Source organism: Pteropus vampyrus, unplaced genomic scaffold, assembly GCF_000151845.1.
Source record: "Pteropus vampyrus isolate Shadow unplaced genomic scaffold, Pvam_2.0 Scaffold29, whole genome shotgun sequence".
NCBI classification, from domain to species: Eukaryota; Metazoa; Chordata; class Mammalia; order Chiroptera; family Pteropodidae; genus Pteropus; species Pteropus vampyrus.
In genome coordinates, this window is record NW_011888810.1 from 2,329,273 (window position 1) to 2,342,624 (window position 13,352).

Here is a 13,352-nt window from a genome sequence, read left to right on the forward strand (position 1 = left end):
CAATATTATTCCAAAGATTATCTTTACAATTAGGCAAGATAGTAAGGCCAAAATCAGGATAATAGTCTCAGAGAAGTCTTATAGTTCCCCAACTCTTACTTTAAAAGGTATATTAGAGTTAAAATGCCAGTTCTAGAGTTTTAAGAGAATGACAGAGAGAATTGAGTGTTGTAGCCAAATTACATATACTAGCTATTTTGCTCAGAATCTCATTACTTTTAAAAATTACATCAGCTTTTAAGTGCTTACTGTATGTTAAGCACTGTGTTTAGAACTGGGAATACAAATATGATAAACTCCGCTCTTGCTTGCTTTGTACTTAATGTCTACTTCCTAGGGGAAACTGACAAACTGGTTATATCTGTAGCATGAGCAGTTCTGTTAGTGTGTTTGGGAGTCAGGGTGGGAGGAGAGTGGTGCAGAGTGCTGTGAGAGCATGCTGGATGACCCAGGAACCCAGACTTGGAAGGCTAGACAAGGCTTCTGTCAGGAAGAAGCTTCTAAGGTGAGATATGCAACAGTCAAGAAAAGGCAAACAATGTTGCAGTCAGAACACAAAGGACAAACCTTAATCTTTTTTATGGAAAGATAAGACTGACTTTAAGCATTCACTTATTTGAAGTGGAATGAAGCAAAGCAAATTCCTTTGTGACATTTTGTGACATTTTGCAATTTCTTCTACTGAAGAGTATGAAATTGAAGTTTTTTAATGATTAGGGGAAAAGAAAGTAATAAGCTATACCCTGTTGCATGTCAGAGCTGTGTAATCAAAGCAGTTTAATGCTGTTTTAAGTACAATTATCTTTCGATAAGGGGGCAGAGTGAACCAACAAGGCTTATTTCAAAACAGTATTGGAATTAATGAACCATTTTCCTATTAAATTCTGATGCATTATTTTTGGAAAAATACTTCACTTTAAATTGTAATATTTAAGAAGAGAGCATATGCTTTTTAAAATTTTACTTATTCCTTAAAGCCAATCTTTTTTTTGCTTTCGAAGAAAATCTGCAATTTTTACTCCCAAGGACAGCAAAGCAATTATAATACACTGTTAAAGCAAGTACTTTTAACATTAAATCTTAAATAATATTTTCCCATCTCTTGAACTTTGGTCAGTCTTTCTTTCAGGAATCCTTGAATAGTTCGACCATGTCTTTGAAGAGAAGAAGGTCATAAAGCCAAGGTCTAACCTGTGCAATGAATGTTCAGGAGAGCTTGACTTTCTACCAGTTAATGGCTTAGCTCTGAGGTGACTGTTAAGTTCTGATCTTATAGTTTGCTTCTTTAAATGATGGTAGCCTGTTTATTCCAGAGTTGGCTCGAATTCCATTAAAGTGGAATTTTAAGAACTTACTTAAGTTATAATTGTTCCAGGACAGTTTTATCCTGTAAGATTCCACTTTATAGCCAAGTTGCACTGAAGCCCTCTTAGGTCATTTACCTAAAGAAGCATGTTACTGTTTTTTAGGCTAAATTGTTTATGAGCAATCTTTGTGCTCTTTCCAAACCTTATCACTCCAAGTCTATCTTCAGAGGGACAGACTTTTTCTGCAAGACAGACCAATAGTAGATAAGTATACATTTGAAATGTCCTCAAATTTTTGTGTGATTTAGACTAAGTAATGTTAGAGCAAATAATCAAATATCCAGAAGATGCACAAGGCGTTCATATCAAGCTATCTTTGTCTATCTGATACATACTACTGTTAAGATGTGCCGTCTTTTCACATGATGTTTTTTTCCGGGCAGTGTACTATTGAGAGGCAACATCAGTAAGTCAAACATAAATACCAGGAATGTTTTGCCTTTGACAACATTGATGTGAAAAGTGCTTTTTAAGAAGTGATGCTACTGCTTTTTCTGCAATATTGGTCTTCTATTTTAGTGCGCAAATTCACAGAGAAACATGAATGGATAACGACAGAAAATGGTATTGGAACAGTGGGAATCAGCAATTTTGCACAGGTACTGGATTGTCTTGAGATAGTTAAAAGTCTGCTCTCACCTAAATTGGATTGTCTCTATTTTTTCAATTTGTTTATTCTGCCTTTAGTACTTTGGGCCCTTTAAAGGCCCTTAGAAAAACATCAATCATAGGTGAAACAAGTAAAACATAATTAGGGTAGTATGCAGTGTTTTATGAGCTATTGAAAGGTTAACATTTAAAATTAAAAGTAGGAAACAAACCTTATTCAAGAAAGATGTCTGTTTCATATTGGAGCAGTTAAGCAGTGAGAAAAGAGCAAGCAAAAGGGATAGAGTGTTGATAATATCTTGTGGTACAGTGATATATACATGACCGGGGGACATGGAGAAGAAGTAAACTTTTTATTTAGCCTGTCTTTTTCTATATTAATTCCCCTATTCTTACTGATCCCAGATTTGAGATATGTGTAAAAGAAAACGAGAAGCCAAGTAACAGCATAGGTCAGTGATTTTCAACTGGATCTATGTGGGGTGGGACAGGAGGGGAAAAGGGATGTTAACCGATGGAAGTACATACTGTATTATTCTTCAGAAATGTTGGAATGTCAGGTATTGAGAGTCCATGACTATATCTTCAATGGCATATCTATGTATCTACTGAACCCCAGTATAGGGCACTTTGTGAAATATTGTATGTGTTGTCCTCACCTCCTGGAGTTTATCTATGAGGGTAATTACCTACATGGAAAATAACATACAAAACATTACATGATTGATAACCTGAGTAGTATAAGGGATGGTAATCCACTCACCTGATGGAGAGATCACTTCTCATTGGAGTTGAGGTATCTATGGAGTACAAGGTATGAGGACTGTGATTTGCAGAATCAATAGGTAAGAATTCAGCAAATGCAGTAGGAGAAATCATGGCCTAAGTAAAACTGCAGAGGTAAAAAAGCACAAAGTATATTTGTTTTTAGAGGATAATCTTTTGGGGGATATGTGGTTTGTAAAGAGTGTCACTACTGCTTATGGGAAATTCAACTAGTGGCCTGTTTTTTGCTAGTCCTGAAACTGTGGCACATCAAGTGTAAAATATATACTACTGCCTGAATTATAGAGGATTTGGTGTTTAGCTTGTTCCTGTTTATTAAGAGGTTTAATTTGATTTCTTAGAGGTTTGTATTTTTGTTTTTAGGAAGCTTTGGGAGATGTTGTTTACTGTAGTTTGCCTGAAGTTGGGACAAAATTGAACAAACAAGGTGAGTGTTTTTCTTATCTTGGTATGTCATGATTCATGCCATGAATTTTCTTTACCTGATCTTTACCTTGAATAATAACTTGTTTACACCCAGGATCAATTAGAGTCCTTTTTACTCAAGTAACAGAAAACTCAAAAGCAGAATAAACAATAGGGATTTATATCTTACACAGCAGTCTGGACATAGGTGAATGAATATAGGATTGGCTGAGTGGCTCAGTGAAGGCCATCAAAGACACGACCTCTTTTGGTACTTTTTCTGCCTCAGTTTGTGAGAGGTCACAGAATGACAGCAAATCTTAAAGCATCACATTCTCAAATGACAGTATCCAAAAGCAAGAAGAGAAGGACAGGCTCTCTTTTTTTGTCTCTTGTATCTCTTTGGCTGGGTCTGGGTTATTGCCACCCCTAACTGTAAGGGATGTTGGCCAAGAGAATAATGAGCATTTTTAGCCATTATAATGGAAGGTAAGAAGTAGAGGGAAATGGCTCTCAGTACCCTCGCTCCCCACTCCACATACTCACATTGATGTAGTAATATAGCTGATGTCTATTAAGTTTAAAAAGCAAAATCTGCTTTTCTTTGGAAGCAGAAAAGAATATCAGGAAAGAAACTGGGCTTGAAGGGGTCAGAATCTGGTTTTCAGTCCAGGCCCCACAACGTATCAGCTGTGTGATCTGGGGGAAAATGCTTAATCTAGATCATGTCTCTAAGTCAGGATAATAATAATAGTACCTACCTCATAGAGTCGTAGGGATTAAATGAAATTTAGCATAGTGTCTGTCATAAGATTAGTGCTTGATAAATGTGAGCCAGTAGTACCACATATTGGTCATAGGTTCCTTAACATATAAAGATGGCCCTACAGAATTTAATTATTTTCTAAGTATCTTTGACAGTATTGGCTATTGTATTCACATCCCTCTTTTTGAAGGTCTTCCTAGAAACTTTCTGATGTCATAATAAAACCCTTGTTGTGATTGATAATCTTTGTCCATTTTTCTTTTTCCTGTACATCAAAGCACAGTTCTTGTTTTCTTTTATCACATTGTTTTATTTACTGTGTACCTACTCTGCTACTCTCAAGCAGATCGTAGGTTTCCAAACATCTCTTTACAGTGAGTAGCATGAAACTTTTTGTGCTTAAAAAAATTCTATTAATATAAATATGTTGAGTAATATCCCTAAACTAATAAATGTCTTTAACCCATTTACTGTTTAGGGGGGAAAAAAGTGCATTTCGTCGCCAGCGTTCATTTAACATGTGTAGGGAATGCTACGTTTTCTAGGATTTGACATTTTCGGCGACAGAGAATTTACTATATTTCGTAACTAGAAATACCACTACTAAAAAAAGAATGCTATAAATAGGATGATGTCATTTTTTCCAAAGATTACCGATATACTAGAGCAATGCGAAAATAATAATAAAAGCAAGATATTTTGTGGCAAACTTTGGGGGTAAGGTTAAGACTAATCTGCGAGTTCTCTTGGGGTAAACGCTGCAGCTGCGAGTGCCACTGGCGAGTATTCTTGGGGCAAATGGGAAATGGGTTAAACTTTTTGTTCAAGGTGTTTTTTAAGTTGATACATTGAAAATTCATGGATCTTTAGTGTGTATAATCCAGTGAGTTCTGACAAACTTAAATACTGTGTAAACCTTCTCAATCAAAACCCTTCCCAATAGACAACGTCTTCGCTGATTTCTGCCCCCATTTGAATATTCTGGGAGCTGGGGAGCGCAATTCAAGTGTTATCTCCTTTAAGTCCCCACACAACCCTGTGGGTAGGTATTATCACTTTATTTTATGGTTCAAGAAAATAAGATGCAGAGAGGTTTAGTAAGTTGTCCAAGGGCACAGAGCTATTCTTTAACTTCATTTAAAAGGAATCACACTGTGTATTATGTCTGGCTTCTTTTGTCCAATGTCATGATTTTGAGATTCATTCATGTTGAGTGATCAGTATTTCATGTTATTATTGAATAGTGTCCTACTATATGAATATAATACATTTTTATCCTTTTTCCTATTGACAGATTTTGTGTTATTGCTAGTTTGGGACTGTTTTGAATAAACCTACTATAAACTTTTGTATGTCTTTTATGAATGTATGTCTTCCTTTCTCTTGGGTAAGTATACATAGGTGTGGAATTTCTGAGTCATAGTGTAGATAGTTACATGTTTAACTTTATAAGAAACTGCTAAGTTTTCCAAAGTGGTTGTACCATTTTATATACTCACTGACAGTATGAGAGTTCCAGGTGCTACAGATCTCATTGTGGTTTAGGTTTGCATTTCACTTCTATATACTTTTTGCTACTCATCTTTTTCTGTGAAGTCTCTAATCAAGGCTTTTACTAGATTTTTTGAGTTGTCTTTTTTACCACTGATTTTTTAGGCATTCTTTATATAGTTTGGGTACAAATCCTTTTTCAGAGAGATATATATGTATATATACATATATGTGTGTGTGTATATATACATATGTATATATACATATATATAGTGAATATTTTGTCATAGCTTGTGGTTTTGTCTTTTCATTTTCTTAGCTGTGTTTTTTTGATGAGTAGCTTTTAATTTTTAACAAATTCAGGTTATTAATGTTTTAATTATATATAGAACATTGTATCTTCTCTAAGAAATCTTTTGTCTATCTCCATGTTCCCAAACTATATACACCTGTTCTATGGGGTGCTGTGATATATTTTAAATTTTCAACATTTTGGGATACCACATAAAACTCGTAGCTCACTGGAGTTAACAAGTCTCAACAATAGATCTAACTATATTACTTTGGTTAATATACCTTTGAAGCAAATTCTGCATGTGAAAATCAGTGTGGAACATCAAATAAGGCAATGGCTGGTATTCAGTCTGATTCCCTGATGAAGAACTTTAGGCAACAGACACATTTTTCTTTCAATTTATGTGTTAGTTTTTCAAACAGCTACTAGTTGTAACAACTTAGTAAGTAACCTCTTAATAAATTGAACTGTTAGGTATTTGTTTTGGTGTAGGGATCACCATAAATAGTTACTGAGACACTAAAGGCACTATGAATGGAGAAAGTTTGAGCAACTCTGACCTATACCAAGTTTGGAAAGATATTCTCTCTGTTTTGTTCTTGAAACTTCATACAGTTTTAGCTTTTTTGTGTTTAGGGTATATTAAATTCACTGATCCTAATAGTTGTGTAGATCCCTTTGTCTCTTCCATGTAAACAATAATTTGTAAAGAGTTTTCTTTCTTCCTTTCAATCCTAACGCATTATCTTTTTCTTTGCCTTATTGCACTGGCCAGGGCCCTCAATATAATGTTGAATAGAAGTGAGAATTGATCTTAGGAAAAAGTATTTAACATTTCATCATTAGGCATGATGTATAGCGGTGGAGTTTTTCGCAGATGCCCATTTTCAGATGAAGAGGTTCCTGTCTATATCTAGTTAACTGAGAATTATCATTCATGGATGTTGAATTTTGTCAGATTCATTTTCTCCATCTATTGACATGATTGTAGGGGTTTTCTTTATTCTGTTAATGTGACGAAAATGATTTATTTATTTTTGAATGTTCAATCAACCTTGCATTCGTGGTAGTCATGATACAAAAATTATCTTTTTAAAAATACTGCTGGGTTAGATTTGCTATTTAATTTACACATTATGTTCATGAGAGAGATTGTTCTTATAATGCCTTTGTCAAATTTTTAAATATGTTATATTGGCCTCATAGAATAATTTGGGAATGTTCCCACCTCTTTTGCTGAAAATATGGAAGAGTAATATTATTTCTCCATTAAATGTTTGATAGAATTAACCAGTGAAATCTGAGCCAGAAGCTTTCTTTATGGGAAGGTTTTTTGATAGATTTAATTTTTTAATAGAGATAAGGTTGTTCATATCTTGTTTTCTTGTTTGTTTTGTTGTGTTTGAGGAATTTTTTCCATTTTGTGTTGTCAGATTTGGCATAAAGATGCTCATTTTTATTATCCTTTTACATCCATAGGAACCCTTTCTTATTCCTTCATATTTGTGGTAATTTGTGTATTCTTCTTCCCCCCTCCCCTGATTAGACTTGTTAGCTATTTATCAATTTCATTAATCTTTTGAAACAACTAAATTTTTATTGTTTTCTCTATTTTCCATTTTATTAGTTATGCTCATATCTTGTTTTCTTCAACTTAGATTTGCTTTTTTACATATTGTAAAATGCTGTTTCCCTTGTGGTGGGTGGCAGTTAAAATCTTAGTTTTTCATTCTTTTAGCCTTAGCCAGGATACTTGGAGTCAGCCTTGTGTATGCATGGTTCAGGGATCATGCAGAGACTTGGATAGTTTATACACAGAACTGGGGGCTCTTCCTTTTAGTCTCTCTTCTCCTCAGGATTTCTCACTTTACTTTCCAGTATATGCAGTGGTCCCAGATTCTTGTCTTCTTGTCCTTTAAGTGAGTAAGACTGAAATTTTCTTTCAGAATTTTCAGTGCCCCAGATGGCACAGATAAGTGCCTCTCCTCGGGCTAAAAATTATTTTTAAAAATCAGCAGTGCTGTCATTCCTTCTTCCAAGTTTTTCCTCCATTCCATAAACTGACTGCTTCGTTCATTTTCTAGTGTCTTTAGAACCCAGGTCATTGATTTTAAGATGTCCTTTTTTAAGGAAAAAAAGAAAGCTGAAGATATTTCCTTCTAGGCACCATTTTAGCTATATCCCAAATAGTTTGGTATACTGAATTCTCATTATCATTCAGTTCAGATCACTTGATATTGTCCTATGGGTAACTAAGGCTCTGTTAATTTTTCAGCCTTTTTTTTTTTTAACTCTGTTCTTTAGATTGGTTATAGATGATCTTCCTTCTCATCACTGACCTTACTTTTACTGTCTCTACTGCCATTAATTCCATCCAGAGAATTTTTTTATTTTAGATATTACACTTTTCAGTTCTTAGAATGTCTATTTTAAAATTTCTTTGCAACTATTCCCCCATATGTTCACTCCTTATGATGATCTTTTTAAAAAGTCTTTCAGTGTTTATAATAGTTAATTTAAGATTCTCTGGTAATTCAGGTGGGTCTGTGGGTCATTGGCGATCTATTGACTACTTTTTCTCTTCACCGTGCCCTTTCCTTTCTAGGATTTTAACCCTCATTTTCTAGCCACCTTGGCAGCCACACATACCATCCTCTGACCCCTCAAACAAGACTGGTATTCTACTTGTGTTCTAGTTACACTGTGCTCTTTGGATGGGGGCATTGTTACCAGGCTACAAATTGTATAAGTGAAGATCTCACCCAGTTTGGGTCTCTTTTTTCAAGGATTGACTCCTCTTTTTGGTCACTCTGTAGAACCTTCATATAATTGTTTTCTTTTGTGTGTTTTGTTCAGGGCTTATAATTATTATCTGTAGGAAGGTTGGCCTGAGGTACGTCACCAGTACTGGACTCTTCTAAATTTTCTTTGTTCTTTTTTCTTTTTGAGCTACGGTAAATTGAAAGAAGGTTGAGTTTCACTGAACTCAAGCACATCTGGTATTCAGATGCATCACCATTTGTTCACTCTGTCCAGTACAGATAGGTCTACTCTATTGAGGATATTTGTACCTTTATAACAAAATCTATGATTTTATTTAAAGATATTTAGAATTTTTTTATGACAACTGTATTAGAGGTGACCGCTTTTCTTATTTTGTATTTTCAGGTCATTAACTTTGACTTAATATTTTCTTTCTTTTTCTCAATTTAGATGAGTTTGGTGCTTTGGAAAGTGTGAAAGCTGCTAGTGAACTCTATTCTCCTCTGTCAGGAGAAGTAACTGAAATTAATGAAGCCCTTGCAGAAAATCCAGGACTTGTCAACAAATCTTGTTATGATGATGGTGAGTTGTTAGAACTTTTTCAAAGGATTATTGCTTCAGTTAACATTTAATCTAGAGTTTAAAGAAAGATTTAGCCGACTGTGACTTCATGTTTTTGCACTTCTTGGTACTAAACAGAGATGTTCTGCTTTAAAAAAGGAAAACAGATTAGCTGACTATCTAAGGTTTGAGATCTCTGTTGATAAAAGCATTGCCTTATTTACAGGGTTCTTAGAATCATAGTTGTAGACTCATTGTAAACACTTGCAAAGTATTTACCTCTTCAAACATAAAGCATCTATATTGTGTGATGTAGGTAAACAGAATAATACTTATTTCACTAATTTTCATTTTTCTCACATTTTCATCTTTAAGTAACTCAATGAGGTAGGCTCAGAGCCATTTCCTCCATTTTGTAGATGAATCGAGGCCCCAAAGGATTAATCTGTTAAGGTCACACATCCAATAAATGGCAAAATTAGGATTAGGTTGTAGTTCTCTGTTGTCTGTCTCCAGCCCTTCTAACTCTACTACTGTTTTCTAATGTCCTTCACATCAGTAGTTAGTGTTGATGTTTCTCTTGTATATTTGGATCCCGATGTAGTCTTCAATGTTATTTGTTGATGCTTATTACAACCTAAGAGTTCTTAATCCATCATGGTAAAATCTATTCTAGCCGTAACCTCTTCAGTTGTGATATGCAAAAATATTAATTTAATTCTTAAGGTTAAAATTTAAAGTTCCTTGAATAAATAATGAGTCATTTAGGTAAAGAATACTACTTTAATTTTGAGGCACTAAGAGAATTTATTTTACATTTTGAATATATTTGACTTTTACTCTAAAAAGGTTATTTGGAATATAAGATAACCTTTTTTTGGTTGCAGGTTGGCTGATCAAGATGACACTGAGTAACCCTTCAGAACTAGATGAACTAATGAGTGAAGAAGCATATGAGAAATACATAAAATCTATTGAGAACTGAAAATGGAACCCCCCTCCTAAATAAAGTAGTATGAAACAACTTAATCTAGTATAGTCTTAGTGGTGGATAGAAGATTTAAAATTGCAACTTTTAGCAATTATCAATGGAAAAAGAAACAACGATGCTACTGGGAGAAAATACCCCTTAACTTTCTAATGACTGCAAATAAACACAATATGCATCTTTTTCACAACACCCAAGATTTTTAGGCTAGACTACAGTTATAAATATTCAGAATTCCTGAAATTATTTGTGGTAAAATCTAGTTACAAAAATTATGTAAGTCAAGGATAACGTTATGTTAAGCCTTATATAACATTGTAACTTGGATTTGGATCAAATTACTTAATGATCTTTCCATTGGAAATAACTGGCAGTGGAGAAAAGTTGTTTGTTGTTACAGAGTCATATGACTGAACAATACTGTGTTCATTTTGCAATATACTGCATTTGCTGGTGCTATTTTTATACAGTGAAGCAACAGCTTTGCAGGAAAACAAAGTTTAATAATAAAACATTCAACTTCATTAATCATGTTTTTTGTTTTGCTGTTAAAATTTCATTTAGTAACTGCTAGTATTTGTGAAGATGCAAATATTAACTTATGGAAAGTTTTTTTGTTTTTGTTTTTTTTATTAAGGAACTCTAAGCCATAATAATGAAAAGTTCTAAGAAAATGTTTCTTTTTAGTTACAAGTCTGGTTTTTCTTAAGTAAAAATTTAATTGCCTAATAATAATTACTTTTTTGGTCATCTTTAATATGAAAAAAAACTACTGACGTTTTTCTCTCATGCTAAGTTGGGACAGAGAAGAAGAAAAACATGGAAAGGTGAAAGTTTGATCAGTATAGCACACGGCATCCTTAAGACAGTTAAACCACATTCAAGTTTCCACTTAAGTAATGGGAATAGAGGTAAAATTTTATGAGCTCGGACACTGACTTATACAGTGAATATGCTTTATAGTTTAAGCATATTTAGAGTACCAAATGGTATTTTGATTAAGCCAACTGTAGTATGCTGATATTTTGAGGGGTATGTTATATATATACATACATAAATATATATGCATACACAGCAAGAGCAGACAAGACACTATCATTTTCCCACTTACTACAGGAAAAGGCAAGTATTCAGACACTACCACCTTCTGATAGTGAATAAACAGCAAATATGAGAACCTAGAAGAATTAGGTAAGTAACATACAAATCTTGCTCCTGAGCAGAAGGAACTATTCCCAACACTGGGCCAAATGGCTCTTACTGCTGAACTGTATCTATGCACTTTAATCAAGAAAGTATCAACTGTAATTGATTAAAAAAATAATAAAAAAAAAAATGTCCAAGTTATCCTGGATGATTGTCTCTCTGTGTAATTATTATTCAGGTTAATTAATTAGACTATCTGCTTTCGAAATAGATGAGTAATAATTACTTAGATTTACTCTTGTTTTGAAGGTACTCTCATATATTGCCCTCTTTGATCTTAATAGCCAGAGCTATATAGGACATATCCGTAGCTACTGCTATTTCACAGATAAGAAAGATGATAGGATAAGAAACTGTTAAAAAGCTGGGAAGTCACGGTTAGGATTTTCACATTTCCTAGTCCACTCTTAATCAGTTCTTTAGCAAATGTTACTATACAGAATATTTAAATGGGAATCATGGAGGGGGAAGAAAGAGTGTTCTAAATGTGAGAAGCAGAAATGGCCTTTCTAAAGTGAAAGTACATCAGTGATTATATTCTGAAAGAGATGGGCAGTTTCTTATTTTTTCCCCAAGGCAGACACACACTATACCCACTCCTGAGTTTTTTCAAAGAGCAGAATATTATGGCAACTTGCTCTTTCACTATTTAGAATATAGAGCAAATTCAACCTTTATTTCTATTATAGTGCTGCAAAAAAATAATAAGCATTGAATAGCACTCCAAATGGACTAAACAATTTCTCAGACCTCAGATTCCTTTTGAATGACTAAAGCAGCTTAATAAAGGTTTTGAATAATGCATTCTAATAATTAAAACTCAAATGGAACAGGCTATCATGGAGGTGTTAAAAAATTATATCCCCAAGTAGTTTAAAGTTGACAGTATTAAATCTTAAAGCACTGGAGGGCTCTGCTTAGGCATGCATATTCCTAAATTTCCTCAGTTTTTCTAGGGCTTCTAAAATGTACCACCCACCTTAAGTTTAAAAAAATCATACTAACTATAACTACCCTCATCAATCACCATTATTTCAGAACTAATCATATCTGCCATCCTCAGGGCCCTCACTTTACATCAAGATTAAATTCTTTTTTCTTCCTGCAACATGATTTTACTACTGACCACCTACTCTCAGCGGTCTTTTTTTCCTTTTAAATACTTTATTTTTTAGAGCAAATTGAGCATAAAGTACAGTTTTCCTCTCCTGACTCCATCTTTCTCTGCTTTTGAAACATCCTTTGCTAACTCTGAGATCTTATTGTATTAGAACTACTAATATCTTGATTCAACCTACAGTGGCTTTTTGTAAACGTGACAAACACTTGTCCCTTAGTGTTTCTACTCAATCAGGCTATTGCGCTACCTGCTAGACTTTAGTAGTGATTACTAGTATATTTAAAACTTGAAGGCGCTATTAGTTGGAAGCAAATCAGTTACCAGATCTTCCAACTTCTACATGTACTTATGAGAATGTACTTCCAGTTAAGTTTAATGGTCATTTAGCAAATCTTAGTTAAGGCTTTGAGATACTTCCAGAAACTGAGAAAGTAGCTTTCATGACTGGGTAACAAATTCTGCTAGTCAGATGGTATCAAATTTTGTTTTCAACAGAACTGGAGGAGGACCTCGGGAAACTGTCAGCTGATCATTAAATTTTTGTTCCTGTTAATTTAAGAACGGGAAGCTACTTTTCTTCATTTATATAAAAGACACCAAATGCCCACTTCACAGAGCTGTACTGCTACACAAGTTCAATGAGTGCTACTTGGTACTACCAGTAGATTCAAACTAGTCCTGCCGAGTCACGTAAGCAGGCGCCCAAAAGTTAAAGACCAGTGGATTCTACTATGAAGTTTTTGGCCTATATCACCCCAGCACTGTTGTTCTCATGGGGAAGGGGAGATCTGGAGACAGCTGGAAAAGTTGTAGACGTTTTTGGCTGACATCTCCTAGATGCTGCTAACCATCCTGCAATGCCGGCCCTACCTCAGAATCATCCGGCCCCAGAGCAAGAGAGTTTGTAGGGTGAAGCCCTGAGGGTCTCTAAGGGAAAGCCTGTCCAAATGGCCCTCGCTTTCTAACTCCAAGTTCTGGAGGGCATCCAGCCCCTT

The 13,352-nt window shown here is 34.5% G+C and overlaps 1 protein-coding gene across 1 annotated transcript; it reads left to right on the plus strand.

Annotated features, from left to right (window-relative positions):
* Positions 1-1,377: 1,377 nt before the first annotated feature.
* Positions 1,378-10,559, plus strand: GCSH (glycine cleavage system protein H). Its single transcript, XM_011356643.2, has 4 exons — positions 1,378-1,966; positions 3,126-3,189; positions 8,933-9,064; positions 9,931-10,559. Exons 1-4 carry the CDS (start codon positions 1,847-1,849, stop codon positions 10,026-10,028), a joined length of 414 nt encoding a protein of 137 aa, XP_011354945.1. The 5' UTR covers positions 1,378-1,846; the 3' UTR covers positions 10,029-10,559.
* The last annotated feature ends 2,793 nt before the right edge of the window (positions 10,560-13,352 follow it).

What these genes read in the sequence shown, in the direction of transcription:
- GCSH (XM_011356643.2), top strand. Translation starts at nt 1,847, where the DNA reads ATGCTACTGCTTTTTCTGCAATATTGGTCTTCTATTTTAGTGCGCAAA. An exon ending in GAATCAGCAATTTTGCACAG is followed by an intron (nt 1,967 to 3,125) that starts GTACTGGATTGT and finishes TTTTGTTTTTAG; the next exon opens with GAAGCTTTGGGAGATGTTGT. An exon ending in GACAAAATTGAACAAACAAG is followed by an intron (nt 3,190 to 8,932) that starts GTGAGTGTTTTT and finishes TTCTCAATTTAG; the next exon opens with ATGAGTTTGGTGCTTTGGAA.